The following is a 24,749-nucleotide window of genomic DNA, read 5'->3' as shown; positions in this document are numbered from 1 at the left end:
CTACTGAATTTCTTCTCATCACCCTGCTTTCAAAAACACAGGAGCCTTGCCAGAAAACAAGTCAGCTACTCTTTAGGGAGCAGGGAGGAAAACAGAACCCAGATCCCGCAGCACTAAAGCCCATTTTTGGCATGTTTGCTCAGAACTGGCTCCCAAGTAAATTTACAGAGGCCTGATTTAGTCAACAATTTTATAGGTGCAACTCCTCATGCCAATCTGCACCTGTTCGGCACAGATTGCCCATCCCTCAAGCCTGTAATGTCCTTCTCGCAACCAGGAAAGAAAGCTCAGTGCTGAAAAGCAATAAAGTATAAGTCGATCGCAAAACGAACAGCAAAAAAAGCCCCACCCCTAAGTAAAGTTTCAATAATATGGAGGGAAATAAGAAGCTCCAAAATGCGCCTGAGAAGGTACAGAGCGCAGGGAAGCGAGAACCGCCTAAAGTGCTCCTGCGCGGGTGCAGAGAAAAGGGGAAGCGACTGAAGTGCCCCTGAGCGGGTGCAGAGCGCATTTCCCTCCAAAGAGCCCGCCAGTAACCAGCGGCGCCGGGCTCCTCCCCTCCCCCGACGCGCCACTGCCAAGCGGTCCCTTCCCCTCCTGCGCTGCGCTGCGCCCACTGGGGCGCGCCGCCCTGGGAGGCCAGCAGGCGGACGCCGGGCCTCCTTAACGGCGCAGCCCCGCCCCGCTGGGCCCTCCTCGGGGCGGGCGGAGGGGGCGCGTCTGCTATGCAAAGGAGGGGAGCCCGTGACGCGCGCGCCGGAGAGCGAAGTTGGCCGCGGAGCAGCCGCCCAGGCGAGTCTAACATGGCGCTGAGCTGGAGAGGGCGCCTGCCCGGAGGGGGCGAGGCCGGGTGTCCCTCGCCGCTCCCGCTGGGGCCGCTGGTGCTGCTGGGGAGCCTGCTGTGGCAAGCGCGCCTGGCCCGCGGCGACCCCCTGATCCTGGGCATGCGGCTGGTGAGCGCCACCCCGTCCATGCCTGACATCCCCGAGCTGGGCATTATCCAGGTGCTGGAGGGCAGCGACATCGAGCTTCGCCTCTACGGGCTGGGGCTGCACGGGCGCATCTACGAGATGGTGTCCTTCTCCGAAGAAGCGGCCCCGTCCAACAGCAGCGCCGGCAGGGCCAATGCCACCTGCCCTGAGAAGACCCAGGACCTGGAGGTGGGGTCGCAGGTGTTCGACATGCGGGGCACCACTGCGGTGGTCCCTGTGCGGGTCCAGAAGCTGCGGAAGGGCGAACACGCCAAGCGCTACAGGATGTGCACCCGGAGTGGCCCCGAGCAGCCCTGGGTGCTCCTGGAGGGCAACGACACTCTCATCGAGGTGTTTGAGGAGAGCCCGCGTTTGCTGCCTCTCTGGTTTCAAATCGCTCTCATCTTCCTCCTCCTGGTGCTCTCGGGCATGTTCAGTGGCCTCAACCTAGGCCTCATGGCTCTGGACCCCATGGAGCTGCGCATCGTGCAGAACTGTGGCACGGAGACAGAGAAGCGCTATGCCCGCAAAATCGAGCCTATCCGCCGGAAGGGCAACTACTTGCTCTGCTCGCTCCTCCTGGGAAACGTTTTGGTCAACACCACCCTCACCATCCTGCTCGATGACCTCATTGGTTCTGGCCTGGGGGCCGTCATCGCTTCCACCTCTGGCATTGTCATCTTTGGGGAGATTGTCCCACAGGCCATGTGCTCCCGTCACGGCTTAGCAGTAGGTGCCAACACCATTGTTCTCACGAAATTCTTCATGCTGTTGACTTTCCCCCTCTCCTACCCTATCAGCAAGATATTGGACTGGGTGCTCGGCCAGGAGATTGGCACAGTGTACAACCGGGAGAAGCTGGTGGAGATGCTGAAGATAACAGAGCCCTACAATGACCTGGTGAAGGAGGAGCTAAATATGATTCAGGGGGCACTGGAGCTCAGGACTAAGACAGTAGAAGATGTCATGACCCCACTGCACGACTGTTTCATGATCAACAGTGATGCCGTCTTGGATTTCAACACGATGTCAGAGATCATGGAGAGCGGCTACACTCGCATCCCCGTCTATGAGGAGGAACGGTCCAACATTGTGGATATACTGTATGTGAAAGACTTGGCTTTCGTAGATCCTGATGACTGCACAACCCTCAAAACGATTACAAAATTCTACAATCACCCAGTCCATTTTGTCTTCCATGATACCAAATTGGATGCCATGTTGGAGGAATTCAAAAAGGGTAAGGGGACATGAATTCCCAGTTTTACTCTCTGATGTGTGTGCTTGTATGTTGTGCGTGTTTACAAACACACCTTTGTCCCATTCACATGATACAATGTATTGTGTGAAATGGACATTAGCATGAACATACTTGCTTGGGTTTTTTTTACTTAGAAGTAAGTCCCATTGAGTTCAGTTGAACTTTATTTAGCAAGTGTTTATGGTTGCAGGATGTGATGTTTGATTCACACAACCCTTTTAGTTGGGTCACCCAAGGTGAGGTTTTATGTCAGCTTGCTATGAAATAGGGACACCCCTGATTCACACAGCCAAGGGCTGCATGCTGATATAAATTTAGGTAGCAAAAAAAAAACAACCTTACAAGATAATCGATTTTCCAGAGTTGTGGATGTACAACAGCTTCCTAATAGGAAAACAAGCTAACAAGGATCAATAAGATGAAAGTGAGAAACAAAATCCTTCCGGAATGAGATCCTTCCGGTCTTGGCCCAGATTAGCTGGGGGAAGGCCAGGAAAGTATAGCTCCAGTATTAGACCAGAATAACTGAGAACAGAACCTGGGGCAATGAAACCACAGGGACTGCTTTGCAAAGGAGAGGCACTTTAAAAGCACATCATTTGGGGAGTTTATGAGAAAGGCAGCAACAACATTGACATGTGGGCGGCCGTGATCAAGCCTTCATGGGGATCACATGTGAGCGTGGCTAGCTTTTGTGATTCCCCCCCCACACCCCCAAACTATGCTTCAGTCCTTTTGCTATCAAGTTGTTGATGCACAAATTTCTTAACCACAGATTGATTGCCAACAAATTTGGGAGTCATCTCAAAGAAACAGCAATAGATAATGAAAGGAACTCTGAAGTGCCAAAAATGCTTTACAGCTGTCCTGCTACTGTCTATCTCTTACATTTTGTGTCTGTTACCCTGGATGCTGTCAGGCCCTCATTTACCAGAAGTGTGGTGTTCTGATCCTGATCAGAGTCTTCTCTGGAAAGCTAGTATGAATGCTTTAGCTTAAAGCTATTGGGTGTTACGGCTGCGGTGTGAGGAACAGACAGGGATAAGACAGTAAGAGGTTCTCCTGCTCAAAAACCATTGAAATGACAAGGGTACTATTGCTCATGTTCCATTCCTCTTAACAAGACTTGTGTAAGCGAACTTCCCACTGCATCAGACACTTTGGAGATGGTTGGTTTGAACACTGGCATTTAAAAAGAAACACATTGCAAGTGTGTCTTAGAAAAAGGGGGCTGTTCCTCATTTTTCTCTTTTGTCAACATAGAGTCCTCTTCCTGAATTTGCAGTCTAACCATAGCTTTATGGGAAGCACGCTGAAAAGCTGGTGCCGATTTAGGAGCAAAAGTGAAACTACCAAGTCTGTATTTTGGTGCCTCCCTCCTTCTTATTTCCCACTTGAAGGAAGTGCTGATCCGTTTCTACATCAAGCATGTGGGTGAAAAACAAAACGTAGCCAACTTCTACTGAGATGCTTTCGTGCAATTAAATAATAGAAAATTTTTAATCTGTTGCCATTGTAACGTTTCTAATTTGTCAGCAACTCTTTGGCCAAGGCATTTAAACTCTTTCTTCTGAGTGCAGGAAGAGTTTATCCTAGTAATTCCCATGAGTGATAAATAGATTTGGAAAAGTGAAAAGCGGCTGTGAGCTCAAGCGTTCATCCAAAGAGGAGTTTCCTGCTGTGACTCTGCATGCTTAATTGCACTGCCTTTGCCACCTTCCAGTCGGGGCAGATCATTCTGACTTACGCTTGCATGATTAGATCATTCGACCACTCCCATTGCCCACAGAGGAGACATTGTGGCTCTGCGTGAGTCACCGCTTGAGACCTTTTTTTCAGTTAGGAGGCATGTCCCGGTCAGTGACACATGCAAAAACACTGGAGGGGCCTCTTCTGAGAGTGTTTAATTCTTTCTGTTACTTTGAAAGTTAACCTTGTTGAGTATGCAGTCATGATTTAAATTTTAATTCAGAACAAAAAAGTGCCACTATCAGAAGTTTGGAATGCTGCCTTAAACTTTCTCTTTGGGATGTTCAGGAGCCAGGAGAGCTTACTTGTTTGATGACTGGGGTGTTTGTTTTTCTGGGAATATGTTCAGTTGATCCAAGGACATGTTCATGAGAACATTACATCTAGAGGCCTGATGTGACTGTTGATCCTGCTGGAGTACACTTTGCATGTATATGCAATGCCAAGGATGTTCCGTGACATGGTCTACATGTAACAAAATGAGGTGGTAAGAATATACCATATCAGGCTGCAAGAAGGCAAAGACAATAGAATGCTCCTCTGTGAACAAAACTCTGTCCAGGATTTTAAAAAATAAAATAGTATCTTGAGAAGGTGAAATTTAGACAAGCCGGCTACATGCTGCACTAGTTGTATACTTGAAAGGAGTCCTCTCCATAAGGGGTGCATTAAGAAAATACTCGCTCTTCCTTTCATTGGAAAGGCTACAGTCCATTTTAGTTCTTCAGAAATCTACCATCTCCTTTGTATCTGTTTTACGCGTGCCCCACAAAAGAAAAATGGATTGTACCACATCAAACTTCAGGTAATGAATTCCAACTTTCCGTTCCTTGGCATCAAAAAGCCCACAGAAAAACTAGCCCCGTAGGAGAAGGGTTCTGCCTCTCTGTTGCTTGTTGTGCTGCTTCTCTATCTACAGGTAAATTTTAACATAGGGCCGTTCTCCACTTATAGTCTGAAATGATGCAGGCAGTTCTGCCACCTTGATATTCTACCACCATATTCCCACCTCCTTCTCCTGTATGTAGGACAGTGACTAAGAGTGTTAGACTAGGATCTAGGAGACCCGAGTTCAAATCCCCATGGTGTAGTGAAGCTATCTGGGTGACCTAGGGCTAGTTATTTTCTGTCAGCCTTACCTATCTCCCCGGGGTGGTTGTGAGGATATAAAAGGGGAAGGGAGAAACATATATGTCCTTCTGAGCTCCTTGGGGAAAGAGTAGAATAAAAATGCACAAGACAGATAGTCTCATTCTGCTTCATGTGTAGAACTGGCATTAGTCAGGGGTGGGCATTACTACATTCTCAGAGGCTGCTGCATTCTCCGGGGACCAAATGTGTGCATTGTGCTACGCAGTCTGTTTCACTCTCAGATGGCCAGGCTCTGTAATGAAATTGCTATCCTTTGTTATTCTAGAGTACGGTCAATCCACATAGCCAGCACTATGGAGGCGAGGGACAGCACCCTGTCCTGAGGAGCTTGGGGTCAAAAATGTTGACACTGGTGTGTGTGACACTACATGGAAGGAAAGGTGGGGCAAATGTATAACTGCAGATTCAGGGTTTGCCTTTGTTTGCAGAAGAGGACTTAGGAGTTGAAACCCAAAGGTTTGCAGAACAGGATTTTGAAAGCAGATTTGAAGGCAGAAAGGGACAGGTGACTCCTGGTCTCAGGAGCTTGGGTACAATCGAGGTAGCAAGCTGGGGCAAGCCTGTGGAGAGCTCTGGAGTTGTGGGAGGGAGGGGGAGTGGGAGAGTCACGGATACTAAGCAAGAATGGTCAGCATAGTTGGGATATTACAGATTAAAACCAAAGAGAGATGTGCCATGGGATATCTACCTCTCTCACACGTTTGAAAACAAATTTATTTTCTTTCCAAGTGATACCAGGAGCAATGTTCCTGCTGCATCTAGCTTGAAGTTCGGTGGGGTGTATGCGTGCAATGGGGGCCAGCTAAAACCTGCCTTGAGAGGAGGGGGCGGTCTGGCTTGCGGACCACCACTTGGGCCACCCATGGCGCAGCTGACACTAAAGTAGAAACACATCTGCTGTAATTCTAGGATGTCCTGGGAAGGGAAGGGCGGGTGAGGGATTCTGTGCTAAATTGCCTGTGCTGGCTCCCTTGAGGCGAGGAGGAAGTAATTCTGTTCCATAGACAAATATTATGGTGCTAAGAAGAAAATCATCAAATAAGGGAGGCATTTTTTTCAACCCTGCTGAAAATATTGGTGGGAACACTGCACAGTTTTGGGTCACCTCGAACTAGAGAATTTTCATTATTTGCTTCCTGCTATCTCTTCCCTTGCTAAGCCTATAGGGTGGCAAACAGTCTAGGGTACTATTATGGGGGGGGGCTGTTATCCTGTGTGTGATGTCATATTATCCTGAACTATTTCCTCACTGGAGTATTTGATTGATTGATTGATTGATTGATTGATTGATTGATTGATTGATTGATTGATTGATTGATTGATTGATTGATTGATTGATTGATTGATTGATTGATTGATTGATTGATTGAGATCTCTCTTTTTGCTAAAGTGGCTTACAGTAAAAAAGACAACTAAAATAAAGAAGAGAAAAGGGGACGGGAAGTTTCTGGTACAAAACATGTCTTCCTCTCTCTCCTGACTGATCCTCCTGCCAGCTGAATGCTGCAGCCCACAGGCTAAGAGCTGAAGGACAAGAGTCCTTTGGCTATTGGCCCAAGGGCACATGCCTCTTGGAGTACCCAGGATTTAAATACCTGTAGAGAAGAAGGAGAGCAACATTCGGTATATGCTAGCTAACAGGCCTTTCCCCATTTCCTCCCCTGCCAAGAGGGGGTCCTCCAAGGACATGTTGGGGAAGGGCAGTCCCGTTTATCCCCTCCCCTTCACCAGCCTTATGGCATCCTCTCGCAAGCCACTTGGCTACTTCCAGTTTTCATGAGCCATTTGGGGATGCAACCTCAAATGCTACCTGGACGCTGCTGGTTGACTTTTTGCAACATCTGCTCATAGATTTGAGGGCGTTTACCCCCAAATTAGTCTTCCTCTTCCAAAGGCCCAAGGGTTTTTTTTGTTTGTTTGAGGGTTTGTTTTTGCAAACCTGAGAGATCCCTTTGGTTCACAAGACCCTAAACCACAATCATGGCTGGCCTCATGGTGTGGGTCTGGCTAGCCACACTGGGGCCAGCCTTTTACTGTTATGTATCGTGATTGTAAACCTTGTTTTTGAAACCTCAGAAGAGTGTAGATGTGCTAAATCTGTAAAATGATGTAGAAGACTCTTCCTTTATGCCTTTTGAAAGTGTGTAAAAGCTGTGAGAAGAGTTCCTCTATATTGCTATTACTCTGTTATGTCTCATAGTGGTGAAGCCTCTGGAACTGATTTGGTTGGGTCATGGCGGCTGCAAAGAATGTTCAGTTGATCAAATGCAGCCTTGAAGCATGTAAAAGTGATAATGTAAGAGAAGAGTACTACTAACCATGTGCAGAGTAAATTTCCTTAACCAGCAAAAGCAGTAATAAGCGCTCTCCCCAGTTTCTGATGTTGACAGGAATGCCTCCTGGATTAGAAAAGAGCAAGAGTCCAGTAGCACCTATAAGAGTAACAAAACTTGTGGTAGGGTCTGAGCTTTCGTGAGTCACAGCTCACTTCTTCAGATCCAGCTAGAATGTGAGACCATCTGTCTTTATGTTTTGATGAGTGGAGTGATTTCAGATGCCAAATGACAAAGCCAGTGAATGACAATGGCAGGCATGATTGGATAGAGTGGGGTATGCAGAGGGGTGGTGAGTGGGTGCTGGGTGGATTCAATGCAGGTGGATGCATTGTGGATTGAATTGAGACCTAGGCTTCCTGTCTCATTACCGCTGCTGATTTCTCCACACTCACTGCCCCTCTGCGTACCCCACCCTATCCAATCAAACCAGCTATTGTCATTTGGCATCTGTAATCACTTCACTCTCCAAGATATAAGGACAGATGGACTCACATTCTAGCTGTATCTGAAGAAATAAGCTGTGACTCATGAAAGCTCATTTTGTTAGTCTGAGAGCCAAGCTACAAGTGACGCCTGACACAAGCTGGACACTTGTCAGCTTCCCTCAAGTTTTGATGGGAAATGTAGGTGTCCTGGTCTTGCAGCTTGGCTCTCCATTTAATTGAAGTTTACAGACTCCCCCCCACACACACACCCAGTGGAGGGGAAGGGGGGATGCCCGTCGAGAGCCCGATGCCTGTACTCCCGACTGCATGTTCTCCCTCCCATAGACTGCCGCTCTGTAAACTTCAGTTAAATGGAGAGCCAAGCCGCAAGACCAGGACGCCTACATTTCCCATCAAAACTTGAGGGAAGCTGACAAGTGTCCAACTCGTGTCAGGCGTCACTTGTAGCTTGGCTCTGATAGGTGCTACTGGACTCCTGCACTTTTCTACTGCTACAGACAGACTACCACGGCTACCTGTCTTCATCTATCGCCTGGATTAGAGTGCAGCTTCCAGTGAGGCTTGAACCCTGTCAACTCTTGATCTAGAAAGGAAGCCCTCCTCTCAGGAGAGCTTTGCATCTCTCTCTCTCTCTCTCTCTCTCTCTCTCTCTCTCTCTCTCTCTCTCTCTCTCTCTCTCTCTCTCTCTCTCTCTCTCAATATCAAGCCCCCTGTCTCTCTAGGAGCGTCAGGGTAGAAGAACTTGAATTCCTCCTTCAGGGCTAGTTTGCTTAGGAATATGTTTCTTTTGAGTGGTGGGCTTGCGTGCACATCTGTTGGGGGAGGGCTCTTTGTACTTGCTCTGACCTACTGTCAGTTAAGCTAACAGACAATGCAATCCTGAGCAATGTTCTGCTACAGCTCTTGACTTCAGCTGACTTAGAAGGGTGCCATTCTGGTTAGGATTGCACTTAGAGACATAGCACCAGAGGACTGGGCCGTTTGCCCTGCATTGGGCAAGTGGAAGTACGGCCTCGTGGCAGTTTACTACTTTTGCTCAGCCGCTGTGGATCTCAAAGAAAGAAATAGTATTAAGTGTTAGGGTGGCTATGGGTCATTTGTTCTCCGCCTGAGGCCTGAGCCCTCAGGAGAGAGGGGGGTGGATTTTTGCACTATCTTACTGGATTGCGCAATCTTGAATTAGGTGAGGTGGGTATGCATCTGCCCCCAATGCATTCCTTGTCAGTAGTTAAGCGTTTCCTTCACTCCAATCCAGGGTAAGGATTCCATATTAGGATAACCCAAAGAGCTTCTGATAAATTGTTCCTTCCAACCTGTAAGGTAGACCGATAGGATGACAGCCCCCTCTGCCCCCTGAAGATGGGTGTGCTGCGAAAGAGTGTCTGGTCAGGGCTTGCTATTGAGTCCATAGCAGATTCAGACAAGGGACTTGCCAACTCATGCTCCCAGCTGCTATGCAACATCAGCTTTCAACCGATCTCAGAATTTGGGGCACCGGTGGCTAATAATTTCAGTTCTCCATCTGTGGGCCTTTTCCCACCTGGACTGGAGAGTACAGGACTGCTTCAGGAGGAAATGCAACCACTCAGATGATGTGGCAGGCAGTCTGCAGCCATTGCCACGTTTAGGCACAAGACTTGGTTGCTCATTCTCTTCCTCCTTCCAACGCCCTCTTCTCGGTAGGGCAAGGAGAGTTAAACAGGAGCCCTGAGTGGGTGCCCAGCCAGCAGCAGTTAAATAAAGACACTGCTCAAGCCCTGCCTTCTGTGGCACTGCCTAGGGTTCAGCAGGCATTTTGTCCTCCTTGGCAGCCCTTTAGAGCCTGCCTTCTTGCCAGGTCAGCGTAACTCCTTCACCTTTCCCACTCAGCTGGTGATTCTGGTTGTGAATCTCCACGTCAATGCCAGCAGGAGCTGAAACCTTTGCAGGGGATTCTTGTGCACTTTTTTGAATGGCTTAGGTCGGCTCTCTTCGCAGTTTGGTGTGGCGGGGCATAAATGTTGCTGTGGGAAGTAATGACACCCTTGCCACAAATGTAGGGTCCTTTTCTGTGCTGCAAACTGATAGGTCCAACCTGATATGAAGCATCTCTCATGTCTAGACTGCCAGGGTCAGGAGCATTGGAGTGCTGCTTTGAGTCCAAGGCCCATAGCCCTTGGAATCAATCCATGCAGTTGCTCCTTTGGCAAGATACATCCCTGGAAGGAATTATGATTTACTGTTGGAGTGGGGAACAATATACACAACAGGAGCCGATAACACAGCACTGGTGCTCTGCAAGGCAGTGGTTCTCAACCTGTGAACTGGGACATAAAAGTGTGTCGCAGCTGTCTTGCAAGTGTGTTGCGAGGCCAGGAGGGAGAAGCAGGAACTGGATATGCCAGGAGAGGAAGCTTGGTGGCAAATGTAGTGTGGGGTTGGGTTTGCAAGTGGCTCCCCAAAAGTACATTAACTTTTCAAGTGGGTCCCATTTCAAAGTTTGGGATCCACTGCTCCAAGCAGTGTTGCTCGTGGTGCATTGTGGGAGGCCCGGGTTCAAATTCTTCCTGAGCTATGAAAACTTAGAGGGAGACTTTGGATCATGTTTAAGGCTTAAATTGGAGGTAGGCAACACAGTGTACAGCACAGTTTTTCCCCCACTGTCTCTTCTGGTCGAAGAGGTTTTATAGTCTTTGGAAGAATACAAAAAACTGTTTGACTAAAGTAAAATATGAGATGAATATACGCACTACAAACAACGATGGTTCTTTCAAAAACTACTTCTCTCAGTGCAGGGCGGGTGACTCTGTTTCCAATATAACCTACCTCAGAGAGTTAGTGTGGGGATGAAATAGGGGAAACCCCATATACTCTATGCTGATCTCCTTAGAGATGCACTTGTAATGTGCATCTCTATGTTTTGCATTTCCTGTTTGTGAAAGTGTTTGAAGAACTTTATGTACGTTATCTCCTTGTAATTTGTACTGTGGCCCTATAAGGTAGGTCAGTATTGTTCTCTCTTTATTGGGGGTTGAGGGAGGTTGAGAATGGCTTGCTGAAGACCATCTAGTGAATTCAGGGAACACTTAAACCCAGGGTTTCCTGAACTGGAGCTCAAACTTTTAGCCACTACCGTATCCCGGCTCTGTCAAGTGTGATGTAAAGGTAAATGGAGAAACCTGAGAAGATGCAACAAGGCTATCTCACACTGCAGACACAATACTTGTCCTTTTCTACCACTGATGATAGTTCGAAGAGGTAACCAAAACCTTTGTTTTATTTCCAAGCCTTGAAATATTGTAAGCATGCCTAGAATTGACAGATTTGGGACCAGCGATCTTCCTAGAATGTTGATTCTTCTACTTCTTTGCTCCTAACCTTTAAAAAGAAATAGGAAAAACAAAATCCTAAGTGGATGAGTTTTCCAAAGGAATTAGTGGATAAACAGCAGATTTAGGCAATCCAGCCCAGAGCAGATATAATCAGCAGTGGCTATTTAAAGAGAGAGACACAACATTCAAAGCACATTTAAAATGACAGAAGTGTTGATGAGTTGTTTTATTCCACTTTGATATTGAAGCTCTTCAGCCCATGTATGTTACTTAAAAACATCCAGTTGCTCAGGCTCACAAATAGTCTCTACCTTGTTCACCTGCAGTGCATACAGGCTGACTCCAAGTAACAAGGCAAGGAAGCTTTACACAATTTGACTCCTTTAATTTTTTTTAAAGTCATAAATGACTAGAGATCCATGGGGGTAGGAAGGCTCATAAACGTATTTGTGGACTCCTTATTTTTGTGAGCTTATCCACAAGACAGCAATAGCTGATGTGTCCTTTCCCATCAGAATAGCCATACGCTTAGGACTGCATGCACCTGGAGAATCTGATTTTAAACTCAAGGAGTATTATCTCAACGGAAAGGTCATATGCACCTGCAGAGAAAAATGTAGCTCTGCAAGTTACATTGGTATCCTGCTCTGTAGAGCATGGGTGCCTAGGCAGAATCTGGTGGATTATTGGAGGAGCCTTGCACAACCTTGCTTTGCATAGGCCCACGTATTGTCCTGGTTGGACCACTAAAACACAAAGCCAGCTTGAGAGACCTTACATGTCCCCTTCCTTTCCCACTGGATCAATATAGCACCAGGACTAGAGTGTGAACAGTGCCAGATACATTTGCAAAGGCTCAGGCTCCTTGGTGTCTGGATTCTGGGAGGTTCTTCTCTGCTCTGGAAAGCAGCAGTTTTGTCTGTTTCCAGCTGCTCAGAGCAAAGGGCCCGGGCAGTCTTACTCTTGTTTGGTGGCTCTTGCTAACCTTTTCGGAAGCATGCTTCGAAGGGTTATTTTGCATCAGTCAGAGCAGGTGCCCCGTACAGCTGCCCTTAGTTTCTACTTTCCTGCTGGGATGGAAATGCAATACTTTGAAACTGGATTCCCACAAGGCAGGGTATTAGAATCCTGACAATACTGGGGAGGATGTGTGCGTGTGTCTTAGGTCTGAGTCACACAAAGACAGATGAGATGATGAACTGAATTCTTTCAGGCTGCGTGTAAGGGTGAGGTTGCATGCGGGACCCAGTTAAGAAATCAGGAAGAGGCTTTGGGGTCATATGATCTCTTATGGTCTGTCTGTTCTTGGTTGGCTCTAACTGAAGTTGAACATAACATCAGCATTGGGGTTGCTAACCAGCTTCAAACCTTTGGCTTCTGATGTTGGTTCAGAGGGAAGCCTGGTTAACTGTGTTCACTGTTACCTGCATACCAATGACCCAGCATGCCTACTGGTTAGAGTGTCAGACTAGGCTCTGGGAGATCTGGGTTTGAATCGCATTAAACCATGGCAACTTGCTGGGTGACCTTGGGCCAGTCAGTCTCTCTCAGCCTAATGGACCTCACAGTGTTGTTAGGAAGATAATATGGAGGAGGGGAGAATGATGCTGTGAGCCTCTCAGGATGCCCATTAGGGAGAAATGTGGGTATAAATACCGGACGGACGGACGGACGGACAGATGTAATGCTTAGCCATGATTAAGGCTGGCAAGAAAATTTGAAACCAGAGAAGAGAGGGTCTGAGGAAGGAAGTGAGCGGAATGTTTTTCCCCAGTTCTCCTGTGGTTAAATTCTCACGTGGCTGTACATCTGCATGAGTCTGAAGTGATCCAGTTGAACTCAGTTGCCTGAGCAGCAGAATCTGTCACACCCAAGGAGTCTGCTGAATTGCCACAGCTCAGCACTGTAAAGGTCGTGAGGGAAAACTTCTTGTTGCAGTCTTCTCTCCGGTGCATCCGAGCGTCAGCTCCAGTTTGCTTAGCAGGAAAGTGGCAGCAACTGCAGCCTCTACGAAAAGAAGTGACTTGGCACTTCTTAGAGGGGTTTTTTGCAACTTTGCAAAAAAAATCAATGCCCACCTTCTAGGCCACTTGTGCTGATTCACTCTAAAAAACATAAACTCTCAAGAAACAAAAAGCCGTGTAATGCCTTTTATGAGGACTGACCCAGATGACACAGAGCAGTGCATAAGCTTTCGAGTTCTCCGTAACTCTGAGTCGGGGTGAATGTTAAAGAAGAGGAAGAGAGATGTTTCAGGCCCTTATCTTAATGCTTCTTGTTTCCATCTTAGGCAGAATGCCAAGCAGACCAGCAAATACTCTTTGCTGGAGAGGGGGGACATGGTATTGGATGGATGTACGTCAGAGGGGCTGCAATCTGTATAGATACACAGTACAGCTTCAGGGAGTGCAGTTGGCAGAGGCTGGACAATCCCTATGGGGCAGGTTTTACACCCACTGTACTTTCGCCCCAAAGTTTGGTGCTTTTCTCCAGTTGAGTGACCACTAGCCATGCACTCCTGTGGGGGGAAAGTGAAAGGGTACATTTGGAAACATCATTTGGACGTGGGAGACGCCTGGATCCTGGAAGCATCACTTCGCCTCGTGGTGGCGCTGTCTCTGACCACATGGGAAAACAGCACTCCTTGAGGCCATGATCTGATATGGCTGGAAATTGATTGAGGATCCTGACATGTAGCTCTCACAGACCTAACTCAAGAATATAATGGCACTGCTGCTGTTGAAGAACATACTGGGAGTGCGCTTGTGGCTTCTCTTTGGTGCACGTTCGTCATGTTGTGAGAGTCACAAGGGACAGCCTCACATGTCTGTGGAGCTAACTGTGCAAGCAGCTGTGGACTTTTAAATTTCCAGCATGCCAGTGGACAGGATGATTGCTGAAGATGTTTAGAGGCAGTTGAAGGCCTGTGGTGGGTAAGGTCTGTCTTTCTCCTGCACCCTCCCTTCCATCTTCTCAGTAGTATGTAGAATCTGCTGCCACCCACAGACAGCTCAAGACATTTTGGTTCTAAGACAGAAAATTAGAATGAGGCTCCCCACCCCCACCCAGGAATGGTAGAGATGAATACATTCATGTTCTATGTGCCAAACTTCAGAAGCACCCAATTTTAGGTTGGTCCTGCTGAGAGAAGCAGATGAGCCAAGGCTGGTGGCCAATTGTTCCCTCTTCAGCGTAGTAGATAGGGGGTTTGCAAGAGTGCTATGGGGCAAGGAGATTTCCAAAGAGGTGGATAAGGCAAGGTTAAAATATCTATTCTTGCATATATTTCCAAGATTAAATTGCAAAACTTCAATGTATTGGTTGTGGTAACTTTTTATGCAACAATGTTATTAATACAGATTGGACATACTTTTTTATGCAAATAGATTTGTGCCTTTGGCGTTCATGTCTTGAATATAGGCTAATTTGTTTACAGCAGTAGCCAGTCAGTCTCCTTCCACACTAGCAATTGTGTTGAGAATTGCCATCTTTAGTTCATGTTGTTATTACAGAGTCCACATAACACTGCTCCCAGACCATTGCAGTACAGTGTTTCCTGTGTCGTCCTCCTGACTTTTCTTCAGAGTTGGTTTGCAGCAATGCTTTTGGCTGTTGGATTTGCAACACTAGCCTGTCCAGTGTGGGTGGGCAAAGCATTATTGATGCATCAGGAAGGAGGGCAAGTTGCATTGGTTAGTTAATGACCAGCAATTTCCAAGTTGTGCTGTCATTCTAAAATGCCTTGAAGTGCAGTCCCTTCCCTCATTATATATAAATACTGAGATTGCAAAGCAGAAATGAGACCAGGAAACATTCAATTAAAAGATCAGTACAGGGGAAGGCTCCTGATTTTTTGTTTGTTTGTTCTTGGTTGCAAAAAAAGTATGGAAGTTTTTTAAAAAGTTCTGCCACATCAGTGAAATAGCATTTATAATTGAACAATAATGAACAAATGGCAGTATTATAAAAAGAATCAATTGAAGGGACAGGAAAACATGATCTTCTTTGGTTTACAGGAGTGAAATAGTGCAACTGAGGGTTCACTTAAAAATAATAATAAAATACTCCAGGGAGCTGCCTGAAATTGGGAAGTGTATCACAGGGATATTCATGAGTGAAGGTGAGTGAAATTGACTGGAATGTTGTAATTCGCATTATCAGCTGCAAATGAGATCAAATCTGGGAATTGTCACCTTTGGGGGGCGTATTTCTAAACAAATAATCACATGTGGCCTGAAACATAGGGGGGTGATAACACTTCCTAAAAGGGCAGGGGCATCGCCTCCAGAAAAAGCATCTTTGGGTGCTGATTTGCAGATGAAAGTAGCTGAAGTTTGGAACTGTTAAGATTAAAGGTATATGTGGGGAATGTTAAAATATTGGGGGGGGGGGCTTTGACTGGTTTGGCAAAAGGCTCAGCAAACAGGAGGCAGAGGCTATCCTTTTGCTCACACTTTGCTCTAACACCAATTACAGTCGATCTGTTTTTTTTATTTTCACTGTGGGAGGTTTTGTTTTCAGTGAGAAGAAATAAATAAATGAGACAGGATGCAGGGATATGGACTGGCCATCCCCACACATATCGGAGCTGGTTGTAGGAAATTTACGTGGGATTTTCCTCCCCTCCACCGTTCCAATGGGGCACAACCCACTGTGAAAATCTCTTGCATGAGCCCCCTTGAAATACACACGAACTGTGCAAGAGCACAGCAGCAATTTGTCACTGTTCATTTCAGAGGAACGTGTGCAGGAGAACTTCCTGGTGGGCTGTGCTTCTGGAGGCAGTCCGTTTTTTAATTTATATTCTTGGTGTGCTCAATGACACCCCAAACCTGCTGCCTGATCTGTTTGCACAAACACTACAGAGTATCTGGTACTTCCCTTGAAAACGTAGGACCTGCTGCCTCCCGGGCTAGAAGCAGCTGGTTGCATGAGTCGATTACTAAGCAGAGATTTCATATAATCAGCAGGCAGCAGGTTGGGAGGTATTACCCATAGCACTTTCTTTACCGATACAGCACTCCCAACAGTTAGGCAATTAAGCCGTGACTATTCCAATTCACCTCCCTTGATCAGGTGCCCTGGTATTTCCTGGTGGAAAGCCCCAAGGATTCAGGATCATGATAGGCTAAAAAAATACAACTTTTTACAAGCACAGCCTTCTTCGTTGCCATGTTCCTAAACTTTTCAAGATGCTGTACAGTCTATATGTCCATGAAAGCTATTTCAGCCCCAGTTCACATGGAATGATGGCCAGTTCAATGGAAGTAAATAGTCAGCTGTGAAGCAACACCTGCAGTCCAGGCAATGGGAGGCAGGCATAGAAGGGATATGGGCCTGAAGGAGTTGCAGGAGCATTGAGCAAAGGAAGGTCAATAGGGAGTGCCGCCCAGATTGTGTAAACAGAAGTGGAAGGGGAGTGTCCCCTCAGAGCTGTCTCTTCAGAGTGAAGCAAGGCGCTCAACCCTCCAGGCAGTTAACTTTTAGTCCTCTTGGAGATGATTTAACCACCTGACAGTGACTATCCTACCAGTACCGGCTTTTCAAGTCCAGACCCTCTGATGTCAGAGCTGGCAAAACTCATTCTCTGTTTAGTTATGTGGAGGGGGCTGAGAGTGGGACGTGCATCGCACAGAGTGCCCCAGGGAGAGGAGGGGGAAATGGGAAAGCAAAAAAAAAGAAGTCCTTGGGGTGTCTGATTTTTAAATCCTGGAAGTGTTATGATTCTCAATCATGATCTAACTGGGAGGGGGGGGGGCTATCTGCCCTTTTATCTCAGTTGCAATCCTGACTGCAGTAGGTTTCTCAGGATGGCGGTGTTGATGTGCGTTCATGTGAAGAGAGAGCCATTTTGATAACCATATTTTATTTAAAAATTATTATTATTTACTGTATTTATAGTCTGCCTTTCTCCCCAATGGGGACCTAAAGCAGCTTATATCATTCTCGTCCCCTTCATTTTATCCTCATAACGACCCTGCGAGGTAGGTAGGCTGACAGAATGTGACTGTCCCAAGGTCACACAGTGAGCTTCCATGGCAAAGAGAGGGTTTGAACCTGGCTCTCCTATATGCTAATCTGACACTAACCTCTGCTCTGGCTCTCCAGTATTTTCTACAATCGCCTGAATATGTTACCTGTGAAAAGCCTTTCCTCAAGCAGTTTTCTTTGAAAAACAGCTAGCTTCAGACAGCGTTCTTGTTCAGCTTCCTTTAAGTTCAGTGAAGCTTGTGCCAGGGAAATTCCATGTGGCATTGTACCCCCTTGGGGTCAGATCTCTGTCTGACTCTGCTACAAATAATGGCATCTAGAATCAAGTGCCCGAGCCAGCAGCCTCCCATTGCCCATGATGAGGCTGCCTCTGGCTCATAAGAGAAAAGAGCAAGCTTTAATTTTTATCTTCCCCCAAGGAACGTGGCACCATTAACTGCCTGCAACTGTAAAGTGGTTGTTCTCAGACTCATGGTGTGTAAAGGAGCAGCTGGAACAACCTGTCAAGTTGATCAAATAATGATCCTTTTGCATTAAAAAATTCCCCTTTCACCAGAGAATCTTAGAACTCGAAGGGGAAGGCTCTCTGTTCCTATCCTGTTGTGGCCAAAATAAAATCAGACAAACCTAGGTCAGGGCGCTGTCACTACAAAGCACTTGTAACACCTGCTGAGCAAATTGCTTCCACTTATTCAAATAAGGTGAAACCACGTAAAAGTGAATGAGGACATTAGGAAGGCAGTGGAGATGACCAGGAGACGGTCTCTCTCTGTGTCTTTTGAATTTACTAAGAGTCTTATATAATAAAAAAGAGAAAACATAAATATATAATTATATAAAAATTAGCCAAAAAGAAAACAAACAAAAATAACAAACCATACAAATAGAACAAAGAATAAACATAGAAAGGAAAAAAAACTATATAAATTAAAGAAAGCTTCCAATTTTCTCCACGACAAATATTACTCTTACTCTATGTTACTATGTCTCTTACTCTATGTTAAAAATAAAAGCTCTCTTTTTTCCTAATGCCCAAATTCCTTAATCCATAAATCCACAAGTCATCAAATCATTATCTATTTTGTGTAAAAAGTCAATAAGGGGTTTCTGTTCAACAACAAATGAACTTATTGTCTTCTCTCTGATCAGTAAAGTAAGTTTTGCCATCATTGCTAATTCCACCACCTTTAACAACCATTCGTCCATTTCAGGCAGTGTCAGACTCTTCCAATTTTGTGCGTAGTTGCCGTGATCATATATAAAAACAAAGTTCCATAACTTCTTTCTAACTGAATATCCATCATTCCCAGTAAAAAGGTCTCTGGTTTCAATTACATTTTAATCTTTAAAATCTTCTGGATTATTAATTGTATTTGTGTCCAAAAAGTCTTCGCTTTCTTACAGGTCCACCCCATATGATAAAAAGTTCCTTCCTGTTGAGCACATTTCCAGCATAAGTTTGAAGACTGCATGTACATTCTAGCTAGTTTCTCAGGAGTTATACCAATGATACATCATCTTATAAAAAATTCTCCTTAAGACTGGAGCTTAATGCCAATTATAACCCCTTTAACCACATATTTCCCCATTGTTCCATTAATATATCATATCCAAAGTTTTTTGCCCATTTAACCATACATTCTTTCACTTGCTCTTCCTCTGTCTCAAATTTGAACAAGAGTTGTATACATTTTGGCAATAACATGGTCATCATTTGTACATATATCTATCTCAAATTTAGTCTTAGATTGCTCAAAATCATAAAGCCTCTTGTCTAGTTTAAACCTTTCCAAAATTTGCATATAAGAAAACCATTGACAAATATTTCCTGGGACAGGGTGTCTCTCTCCTGAGCCTTGTTTAAGGCGCAGCATGGATTACTCCATATCTGCTCTCGGGTCTGTGTAGTGGGATTTGCTGTTGCCCTGGGGCATAGCTGACTCAACTTGACTGTCACAAGATAGGGCAATTGTCACCAGCACCGATGACTTTCAGAAAGGACTGGACAGTTTCAGGGAGGAGGAGACAGCTCTGTGAAATGGAACCTCCATTCAGAAATTCCAGAGGAAGTTCTGTAAGGGGAGCGATTCAGTACCCCAAGTCGCATTCAGAGCTGTAGGCCTTGAACAAAGGAGGGGGGATCCTCTAGTACGAAGCTGCCAGATTTGAATTCATTAGCAAATCTGTCTCTGTTGACCAATCCCAGGAGTGGCTAGCTGATTACAAGAAGTAATCGTCCCTCATTAAGTATTTATTTATGCCATTGATCATGCTGTGCTTGTTCACCAGCTAGGAGTGGGGCACGCCCACACTAATTGGCTCTTGCACTGGTTTAATTGGATTTTGTATATGTTGTGTGGCACACTCACTGCTGTCTCTTGCACTGCATGACCTTTCAGCCAAATTTTGTAAAAGAGCCACGCTTTTTGTTCTTTCTCGCTCCCATATATATATATAGAGAGAGAGATGGCGATAAGTAGATAAATAAATTGTATTTATTTAGATATTTGTACCCTGCTTTTCTCCCCAAATTGGTTTATGACACTGTTTTCTCCTCTTCCTCACAACTACCCTGTGAGGCAGGTTATGCTGAGACGGAGTGACTGACCCGAGGTCATCCAACAAGCTTCCATGGCAGAATGGGGACTCAAACCTGAGTCTCCAGGATCGTAGACTGACACTCTAACTACTATACTGTGTTGACTCTGTATGTTTGTATATATGTACGGCAACTGTATACATGGCCATGTATATACATGGCAACATACTGATGCTGTGAGACTTGGTCTGTCGGTCCGTAGTAAGTCAGTCTGTAGAAAAACATTTTTATTCCATCCCTCCTTCAAGGGGTTCAGGGCAGTACGCAAAGAGAGCAGTCCTAAGTGGGTCTACTCAGAAGTAAGTCCCATGTTGTTTAATGGGGAGTACTCACAGGCCAGTATCCTTAGGATTGCAGCCCAAATGACCTTGATAGGCCAGTGGACTGATTCAGTGTAAGGCAGCTTCATGTGTTTTCGAAAAGGAAATTCTAGACCTTGCTTTTTTGGGTCCTTTTCGGCTCTGCTTCCGAGTACCCCATTGCAGCTGGACCTGCTGTGATATCCCACGGCCTGGACTAGATGACCTCCAAGTCTCTCCGATCTGCTGTGACTTGCTCTTGAAGCCAGCTTGTCTTATGTAAAAATAAGCCCTTCAAGTTCCCTTTTGCGTGTGATTTCATTTGAGTGTGCTGGCCAGAAGCACTGTGTGGATGGGGAAGCTGTGGAGTCACTGCTGGCCATAAGAGCCTTCTCTCTCACGGGCTGAGGTCATCATTATCTATTTATAGAACAAGAGTTTGTGTGATTTAATCCTCCTCAATTATGGCTGTCTGAGAACGCGGCAGCTGGGGAGGGGAGGAAAGCATGCCCAGTGGTCTAGTTTGGAGGCGATCGGACACAGCTAGAAAAAGGAAACCTACAAAGGATGCTTTTATGCTATATAGAGAAGCATAGTTGCATGGCAATAGTAGGATGTGCCTTCCAGCACAGATGTCAGTGCATCTTCCCTTTTAAATGTGTGTTTCTACGTAGCCTTTGCAGAAGGCACCAGTGAAAATACTCCATAATTCTGAAACAACCAGTGTTGTGAATATTTTGTATTAAAAATATCCAGATTATTATGCCAAAGGTAAATCACATTTTAAATTAAGCAGGGGATGGGGGAACATATTTAGCAATCTGTCTCAGCAATTCAGGGGTGTGTTTTTTTCACATGATACATACTTAACATGAAAGTCATTGCCACAATATCCAGCTGCCCACCTTGGGTCCCAGTTGTGTTGGAGGAAAGGTAGGCGTTAGAAATAAATGAATAAAAGACAGTGACATATGGCATTCAGAAACCTTTATAAAGAAATAACAATGGAATCATGGGAATACTTGTGGAAAAATACTTTGAAGATTTCAACTTGTACCAATATTAAAGAGAATGTATACAAAATGATGTATAGGTGGTATTTAACGCCTAAGAAGATTGCACATGGAAATGTAAATATGTCAGATAAATGCTGGAAATGTAAAAAGCATGAAGGATCATTTTATCATATGTGGTGGACTTGTGAGGTAGCTAAGCAATACTGGGGAGATATAATAGAAATAATTAATGAGGTTTGCAAACCCAAATAAATAAGAACCCAGAGTTGTTGCTACTGAACTTGGGAATGGAAGAAGTTCCAAGGCAGTACAGAACATTGCTATTTTACATGACTACAGCAGCAAGACTTTTGTATGCGCAGAAATGGAAAGTGCAAGAAATACCAACTATAGAAGATTGGATTTACAAATTGCTGTACATGGCTGAGATGGACAAAATGACAAGAAAACTTAAAGATCTTGATCCAGGAGAATATATTGCAGACTCGGAGAAATTGAAACAATATCTAGAAAAAAAATGGGATGTGAAAGGAGGATTGTGGCAGTTTGAGAATTATTAATATGTGACTTTACAAAGGGGAGAGAGAAGTAACTTTACCATTAATGGGGAAACTTAGCTATTAATTAATCTAAGCTAATATTAGTAATAAGGAGATTGTATTAAAAATAGATAGTTTAAACAGTGAAATGTAGATTGATATATTAGAAAATTGGAGATATAGAAGAATTTGAACATGCTTAGAATAAGTGATATAATATATATATAGGATTTAGAAAAATTATGGTTAAGAGTAATTTGAGTAATAAGAGGGGTTTGGGGTTGGAAAGCTGTTGGAAGTCAGTAAGGTGGGGGGGAAAGGGTGGGGGCTGATATAATTTAGATAAGACGGGGAATTTGTGTATTGAATAACATTGTATGTACTCACCAATAAAAAATTTTTTAAAAAGACATATGGCATTCAGAGAGATACTACCTCTGAATGTGGACATTTCATTTTGGCTACCAAAGGAGTAGTAACTACTGATAATGTGATCATCTGTGAATTTGTCTCCTTTGCTGTGTTTTTGTTTTTAAAGCTATATAAACTACTAGCTGTTCCCACATCATTCTGAGAGATTGCACATTAGCTTCACATTGCTTATATAATGAGAACGGGAGCAAAGTTTCTCTTGACCATACTCTTTAATTGTATAAATTTCTTCTGCTGTCTCCTCCATAGATGCTCTGAGTTCACTGACTGTAATCTTACATTCTTTGGATCTTCTGCCTCGGGCACCAAAATGTCCTGAGCCTGTCATCACTGGAAAAGGCACTCCTTCATAGTGGGACCAGCAGGCTGGCCTTCTGTGCTGCTGAAGAAAGCACAGAGCTGGGTTCCCTGCCCCTGATCTTCACTTTGGGTCCAGCGCAAAACTGTCCACTGTGGTCTCAGTACCTACAACCACATTGTAATTTTATAGCAGTACCCATCTCTTTCCCAACCATTCTGAGATCCAAAGATGAACTCTTAGGAGTTTTGCCACCCACCGTCTTGTTTACTTGTGGATTTCCTCCTGTTATAAACCCATAATCCTGGGTTTACCAAGCAGAGAAGAGAGGTTGGAAAGGAGTGGCTCTGGAAACCCATTTTGGCTTCTTAATTGCTTCTCTCTCTCTCTCTCTCTCTCTCTCTCTCTCTCTCTCTCTCTCTGTTGTATGGAATCTCGGGGGGGGGGCTGTCCTGCCTTGCAGTGCTATCAACCGCAAGGCTCTGGGCTGCGACAGGGCAAAGATCAGGCTCAGAGTTTAAGATGCGGTTTTATTGGCCTGCAACTCCTGTCTGCTCCACTTTCCATTGGAACACTGCACTCCTCTAAAGGGTGATGAGAAGCAGTGTATATACGCAGGTTTGGTGTAAAATACCTTTCTGGCTGTTTTATTTTTTGTTTCAGTTTCATGAGACCCATCATGTTTGGTTTTTAAAAGAAAGCACAAGCCCCTAGCACTCATGGTTGGCAGTTTCTGCATTGCTCAGTTTTTTTAATTTTTGTGCATACGGATGGAGTTTGAAAATGGTGTGATTCTTTTTTGTTGTTGTTTAGTTTCCTTACAGTGGAAGAATACTGATATTCAAAATGCATTGGGAATTCTGAAAAATTTTAATAGTGATTGTTAACTTAGCAGGAATTAGTTTTTGACTTTGTCTGCCCCTCCCCACCCCCCCCCCCCCCCAGAAATGTGACATAATTTTATTTTGGGTTATGTTGTTTGGCTGCCACAAGTTAGCTTATTTCCACAGCAGTGGACTGCCTTCCTGGATTCATATGTAACAATCAAGTTAGCATGACATGATCATGTACTAAAATGTAACTGTTTGCATAGAGGTTATACTTAAGCTGAGGGTTGGGTATATGTTGCTACCTCACACACACACACATTAAAAAAGCAGAAATATTATACTGGGTGTAGAATTCAGCTTTTGGAGAATCTCAGATTTCATGTCTTTTTGCAAAAACAGAATTCTAGTCTTTGTGCCTGTGAAAATATGCTTAAAAGAACAGGAAATCTCAGAAAGCCAGAGAGGGTGCTGAATTAGAGTTTCAATGGCTATGAACCAGGGCTTCAGAACACTGCCCTCTCTCACAACTAGCAAAACCAGAAAAAATTATGCAAACCCGTGACCTTTGCGGACAGTTATGCAAAATAGGAGCAATTATACCAATTTATACAGGTTGCAGAATACAGCTTAGTGCAGAATTTTGATTTCCTGGTTCTGAAGCTTTCGTATTCTTTTTTCGCATAGAATACATGGACAAGACTCACGTGTGTGGGGGCAGGAAGCCATTCTTTAATGTGAGTTGATGTCATCTTCTAATGCACGGAGCATAATTACCATAATTAAGATGTGCATTGATGCTTTTCCCAAAAGATAATTTCAGCTATTGACTGTCTTGCTTTCATCACCACCCCTTTTTCCTGTAATCTAGTAAATTACTCTGCGCAGTACAAACTTTTGGTTGGGTGTGGAAAGTGAAGGATTAGCCTCTTGTGAATGTCTGTATGTGAATTAGACCCCTTTGTGCAATGTGGTAGCTGACAAAGTACTCAGGGAACAAAACAAACACAATTCGTTTTGTCCCCATTTCCTCCCCCCACCCATCCACTTAGTGGCCTGAGGGGCTGGTGTGCATTATGGATGAGCTGACAGTCGGTAGAGCATTGGAATTGATTTAGCCAGTTGAAGCTGCGTCATCTTGATGGAAAATATCATCTGTGTATTGGCAGAAAATGTGTTTGAATGGTCAGTTAAAATGGGAGGCTGCTATTCCTGCAGAAACCCTAGGGGAGGCCTAGACTGGTAAAGTGAAATGTTCAAGAGACCTCCCTTCAGAGAGCTCATTGCAATGCATTTTGCATTCTTCACTTTCCCTGCCCCCGCCTTAAAATACCTGCAGACATTGTGTTGGTGTACAAATCTGAAATACAGAACTGGGTCTTCAGTGTGCAGTCTTTCCCCAGCCCTAACATCTGTGAAACTTTAATGGGAGGCAATTGACATGGAGGCTTTGCACATGCAAAATGTACAGTCTGCCACTGAATTCTGGGCTCTCTTAGTCAACCAAGTTCCAGAGATCAAT

General features: G+C 44.9%; 1 protein-coding gene across 2 annotated transcripts in view; it reads left to right on the top strand.

Moving 5' to 3' along the window:
• The first annotated feature begins 779 nt into the window (after positions 1 to 779).
• CNNM4 (cyclin and CBS domain divalent metal cation transport mediator 4) overlaps positions 780 to 24,749 on the top strand; it is a 48,471-nt gene continuing 24,501 nt past the window's right edge. For both annotated transcript variants that reach the window (XM_054998009.1, XM_054998008.1), the window contains exon 1: positions 780 to 2,211. In XM_054998009.1, coding sequence (XP_054853984.1) covers positions 804 to 2,211 — 1,408 coding nt within the window. In that variant the 5' untranslated portion in view covers positions 780 to 803. The remainder of the gene's footprint in view (positions 2,212 to 24,749) is intronic.

Source organism: Eublepharis macularius, chromosome 14, assembly GCF_028583425.1.
Source record: "Eublepharis macularius isolate TG4126 chromosome 14, MPM_Emac_v1.0, whole genome shotgun sequence".
NCBI lineage: Eukaryota > Metazoa > Chordata > Lepidosauria > Squamata > Eublepharidae > Eublepharis > Eublepharis macularius.
The sequence above is the reverse complement of the archived record's forward strand: the minus strand, read 5'-3'. Positions and strand labels throughout refer to the sequence as shown.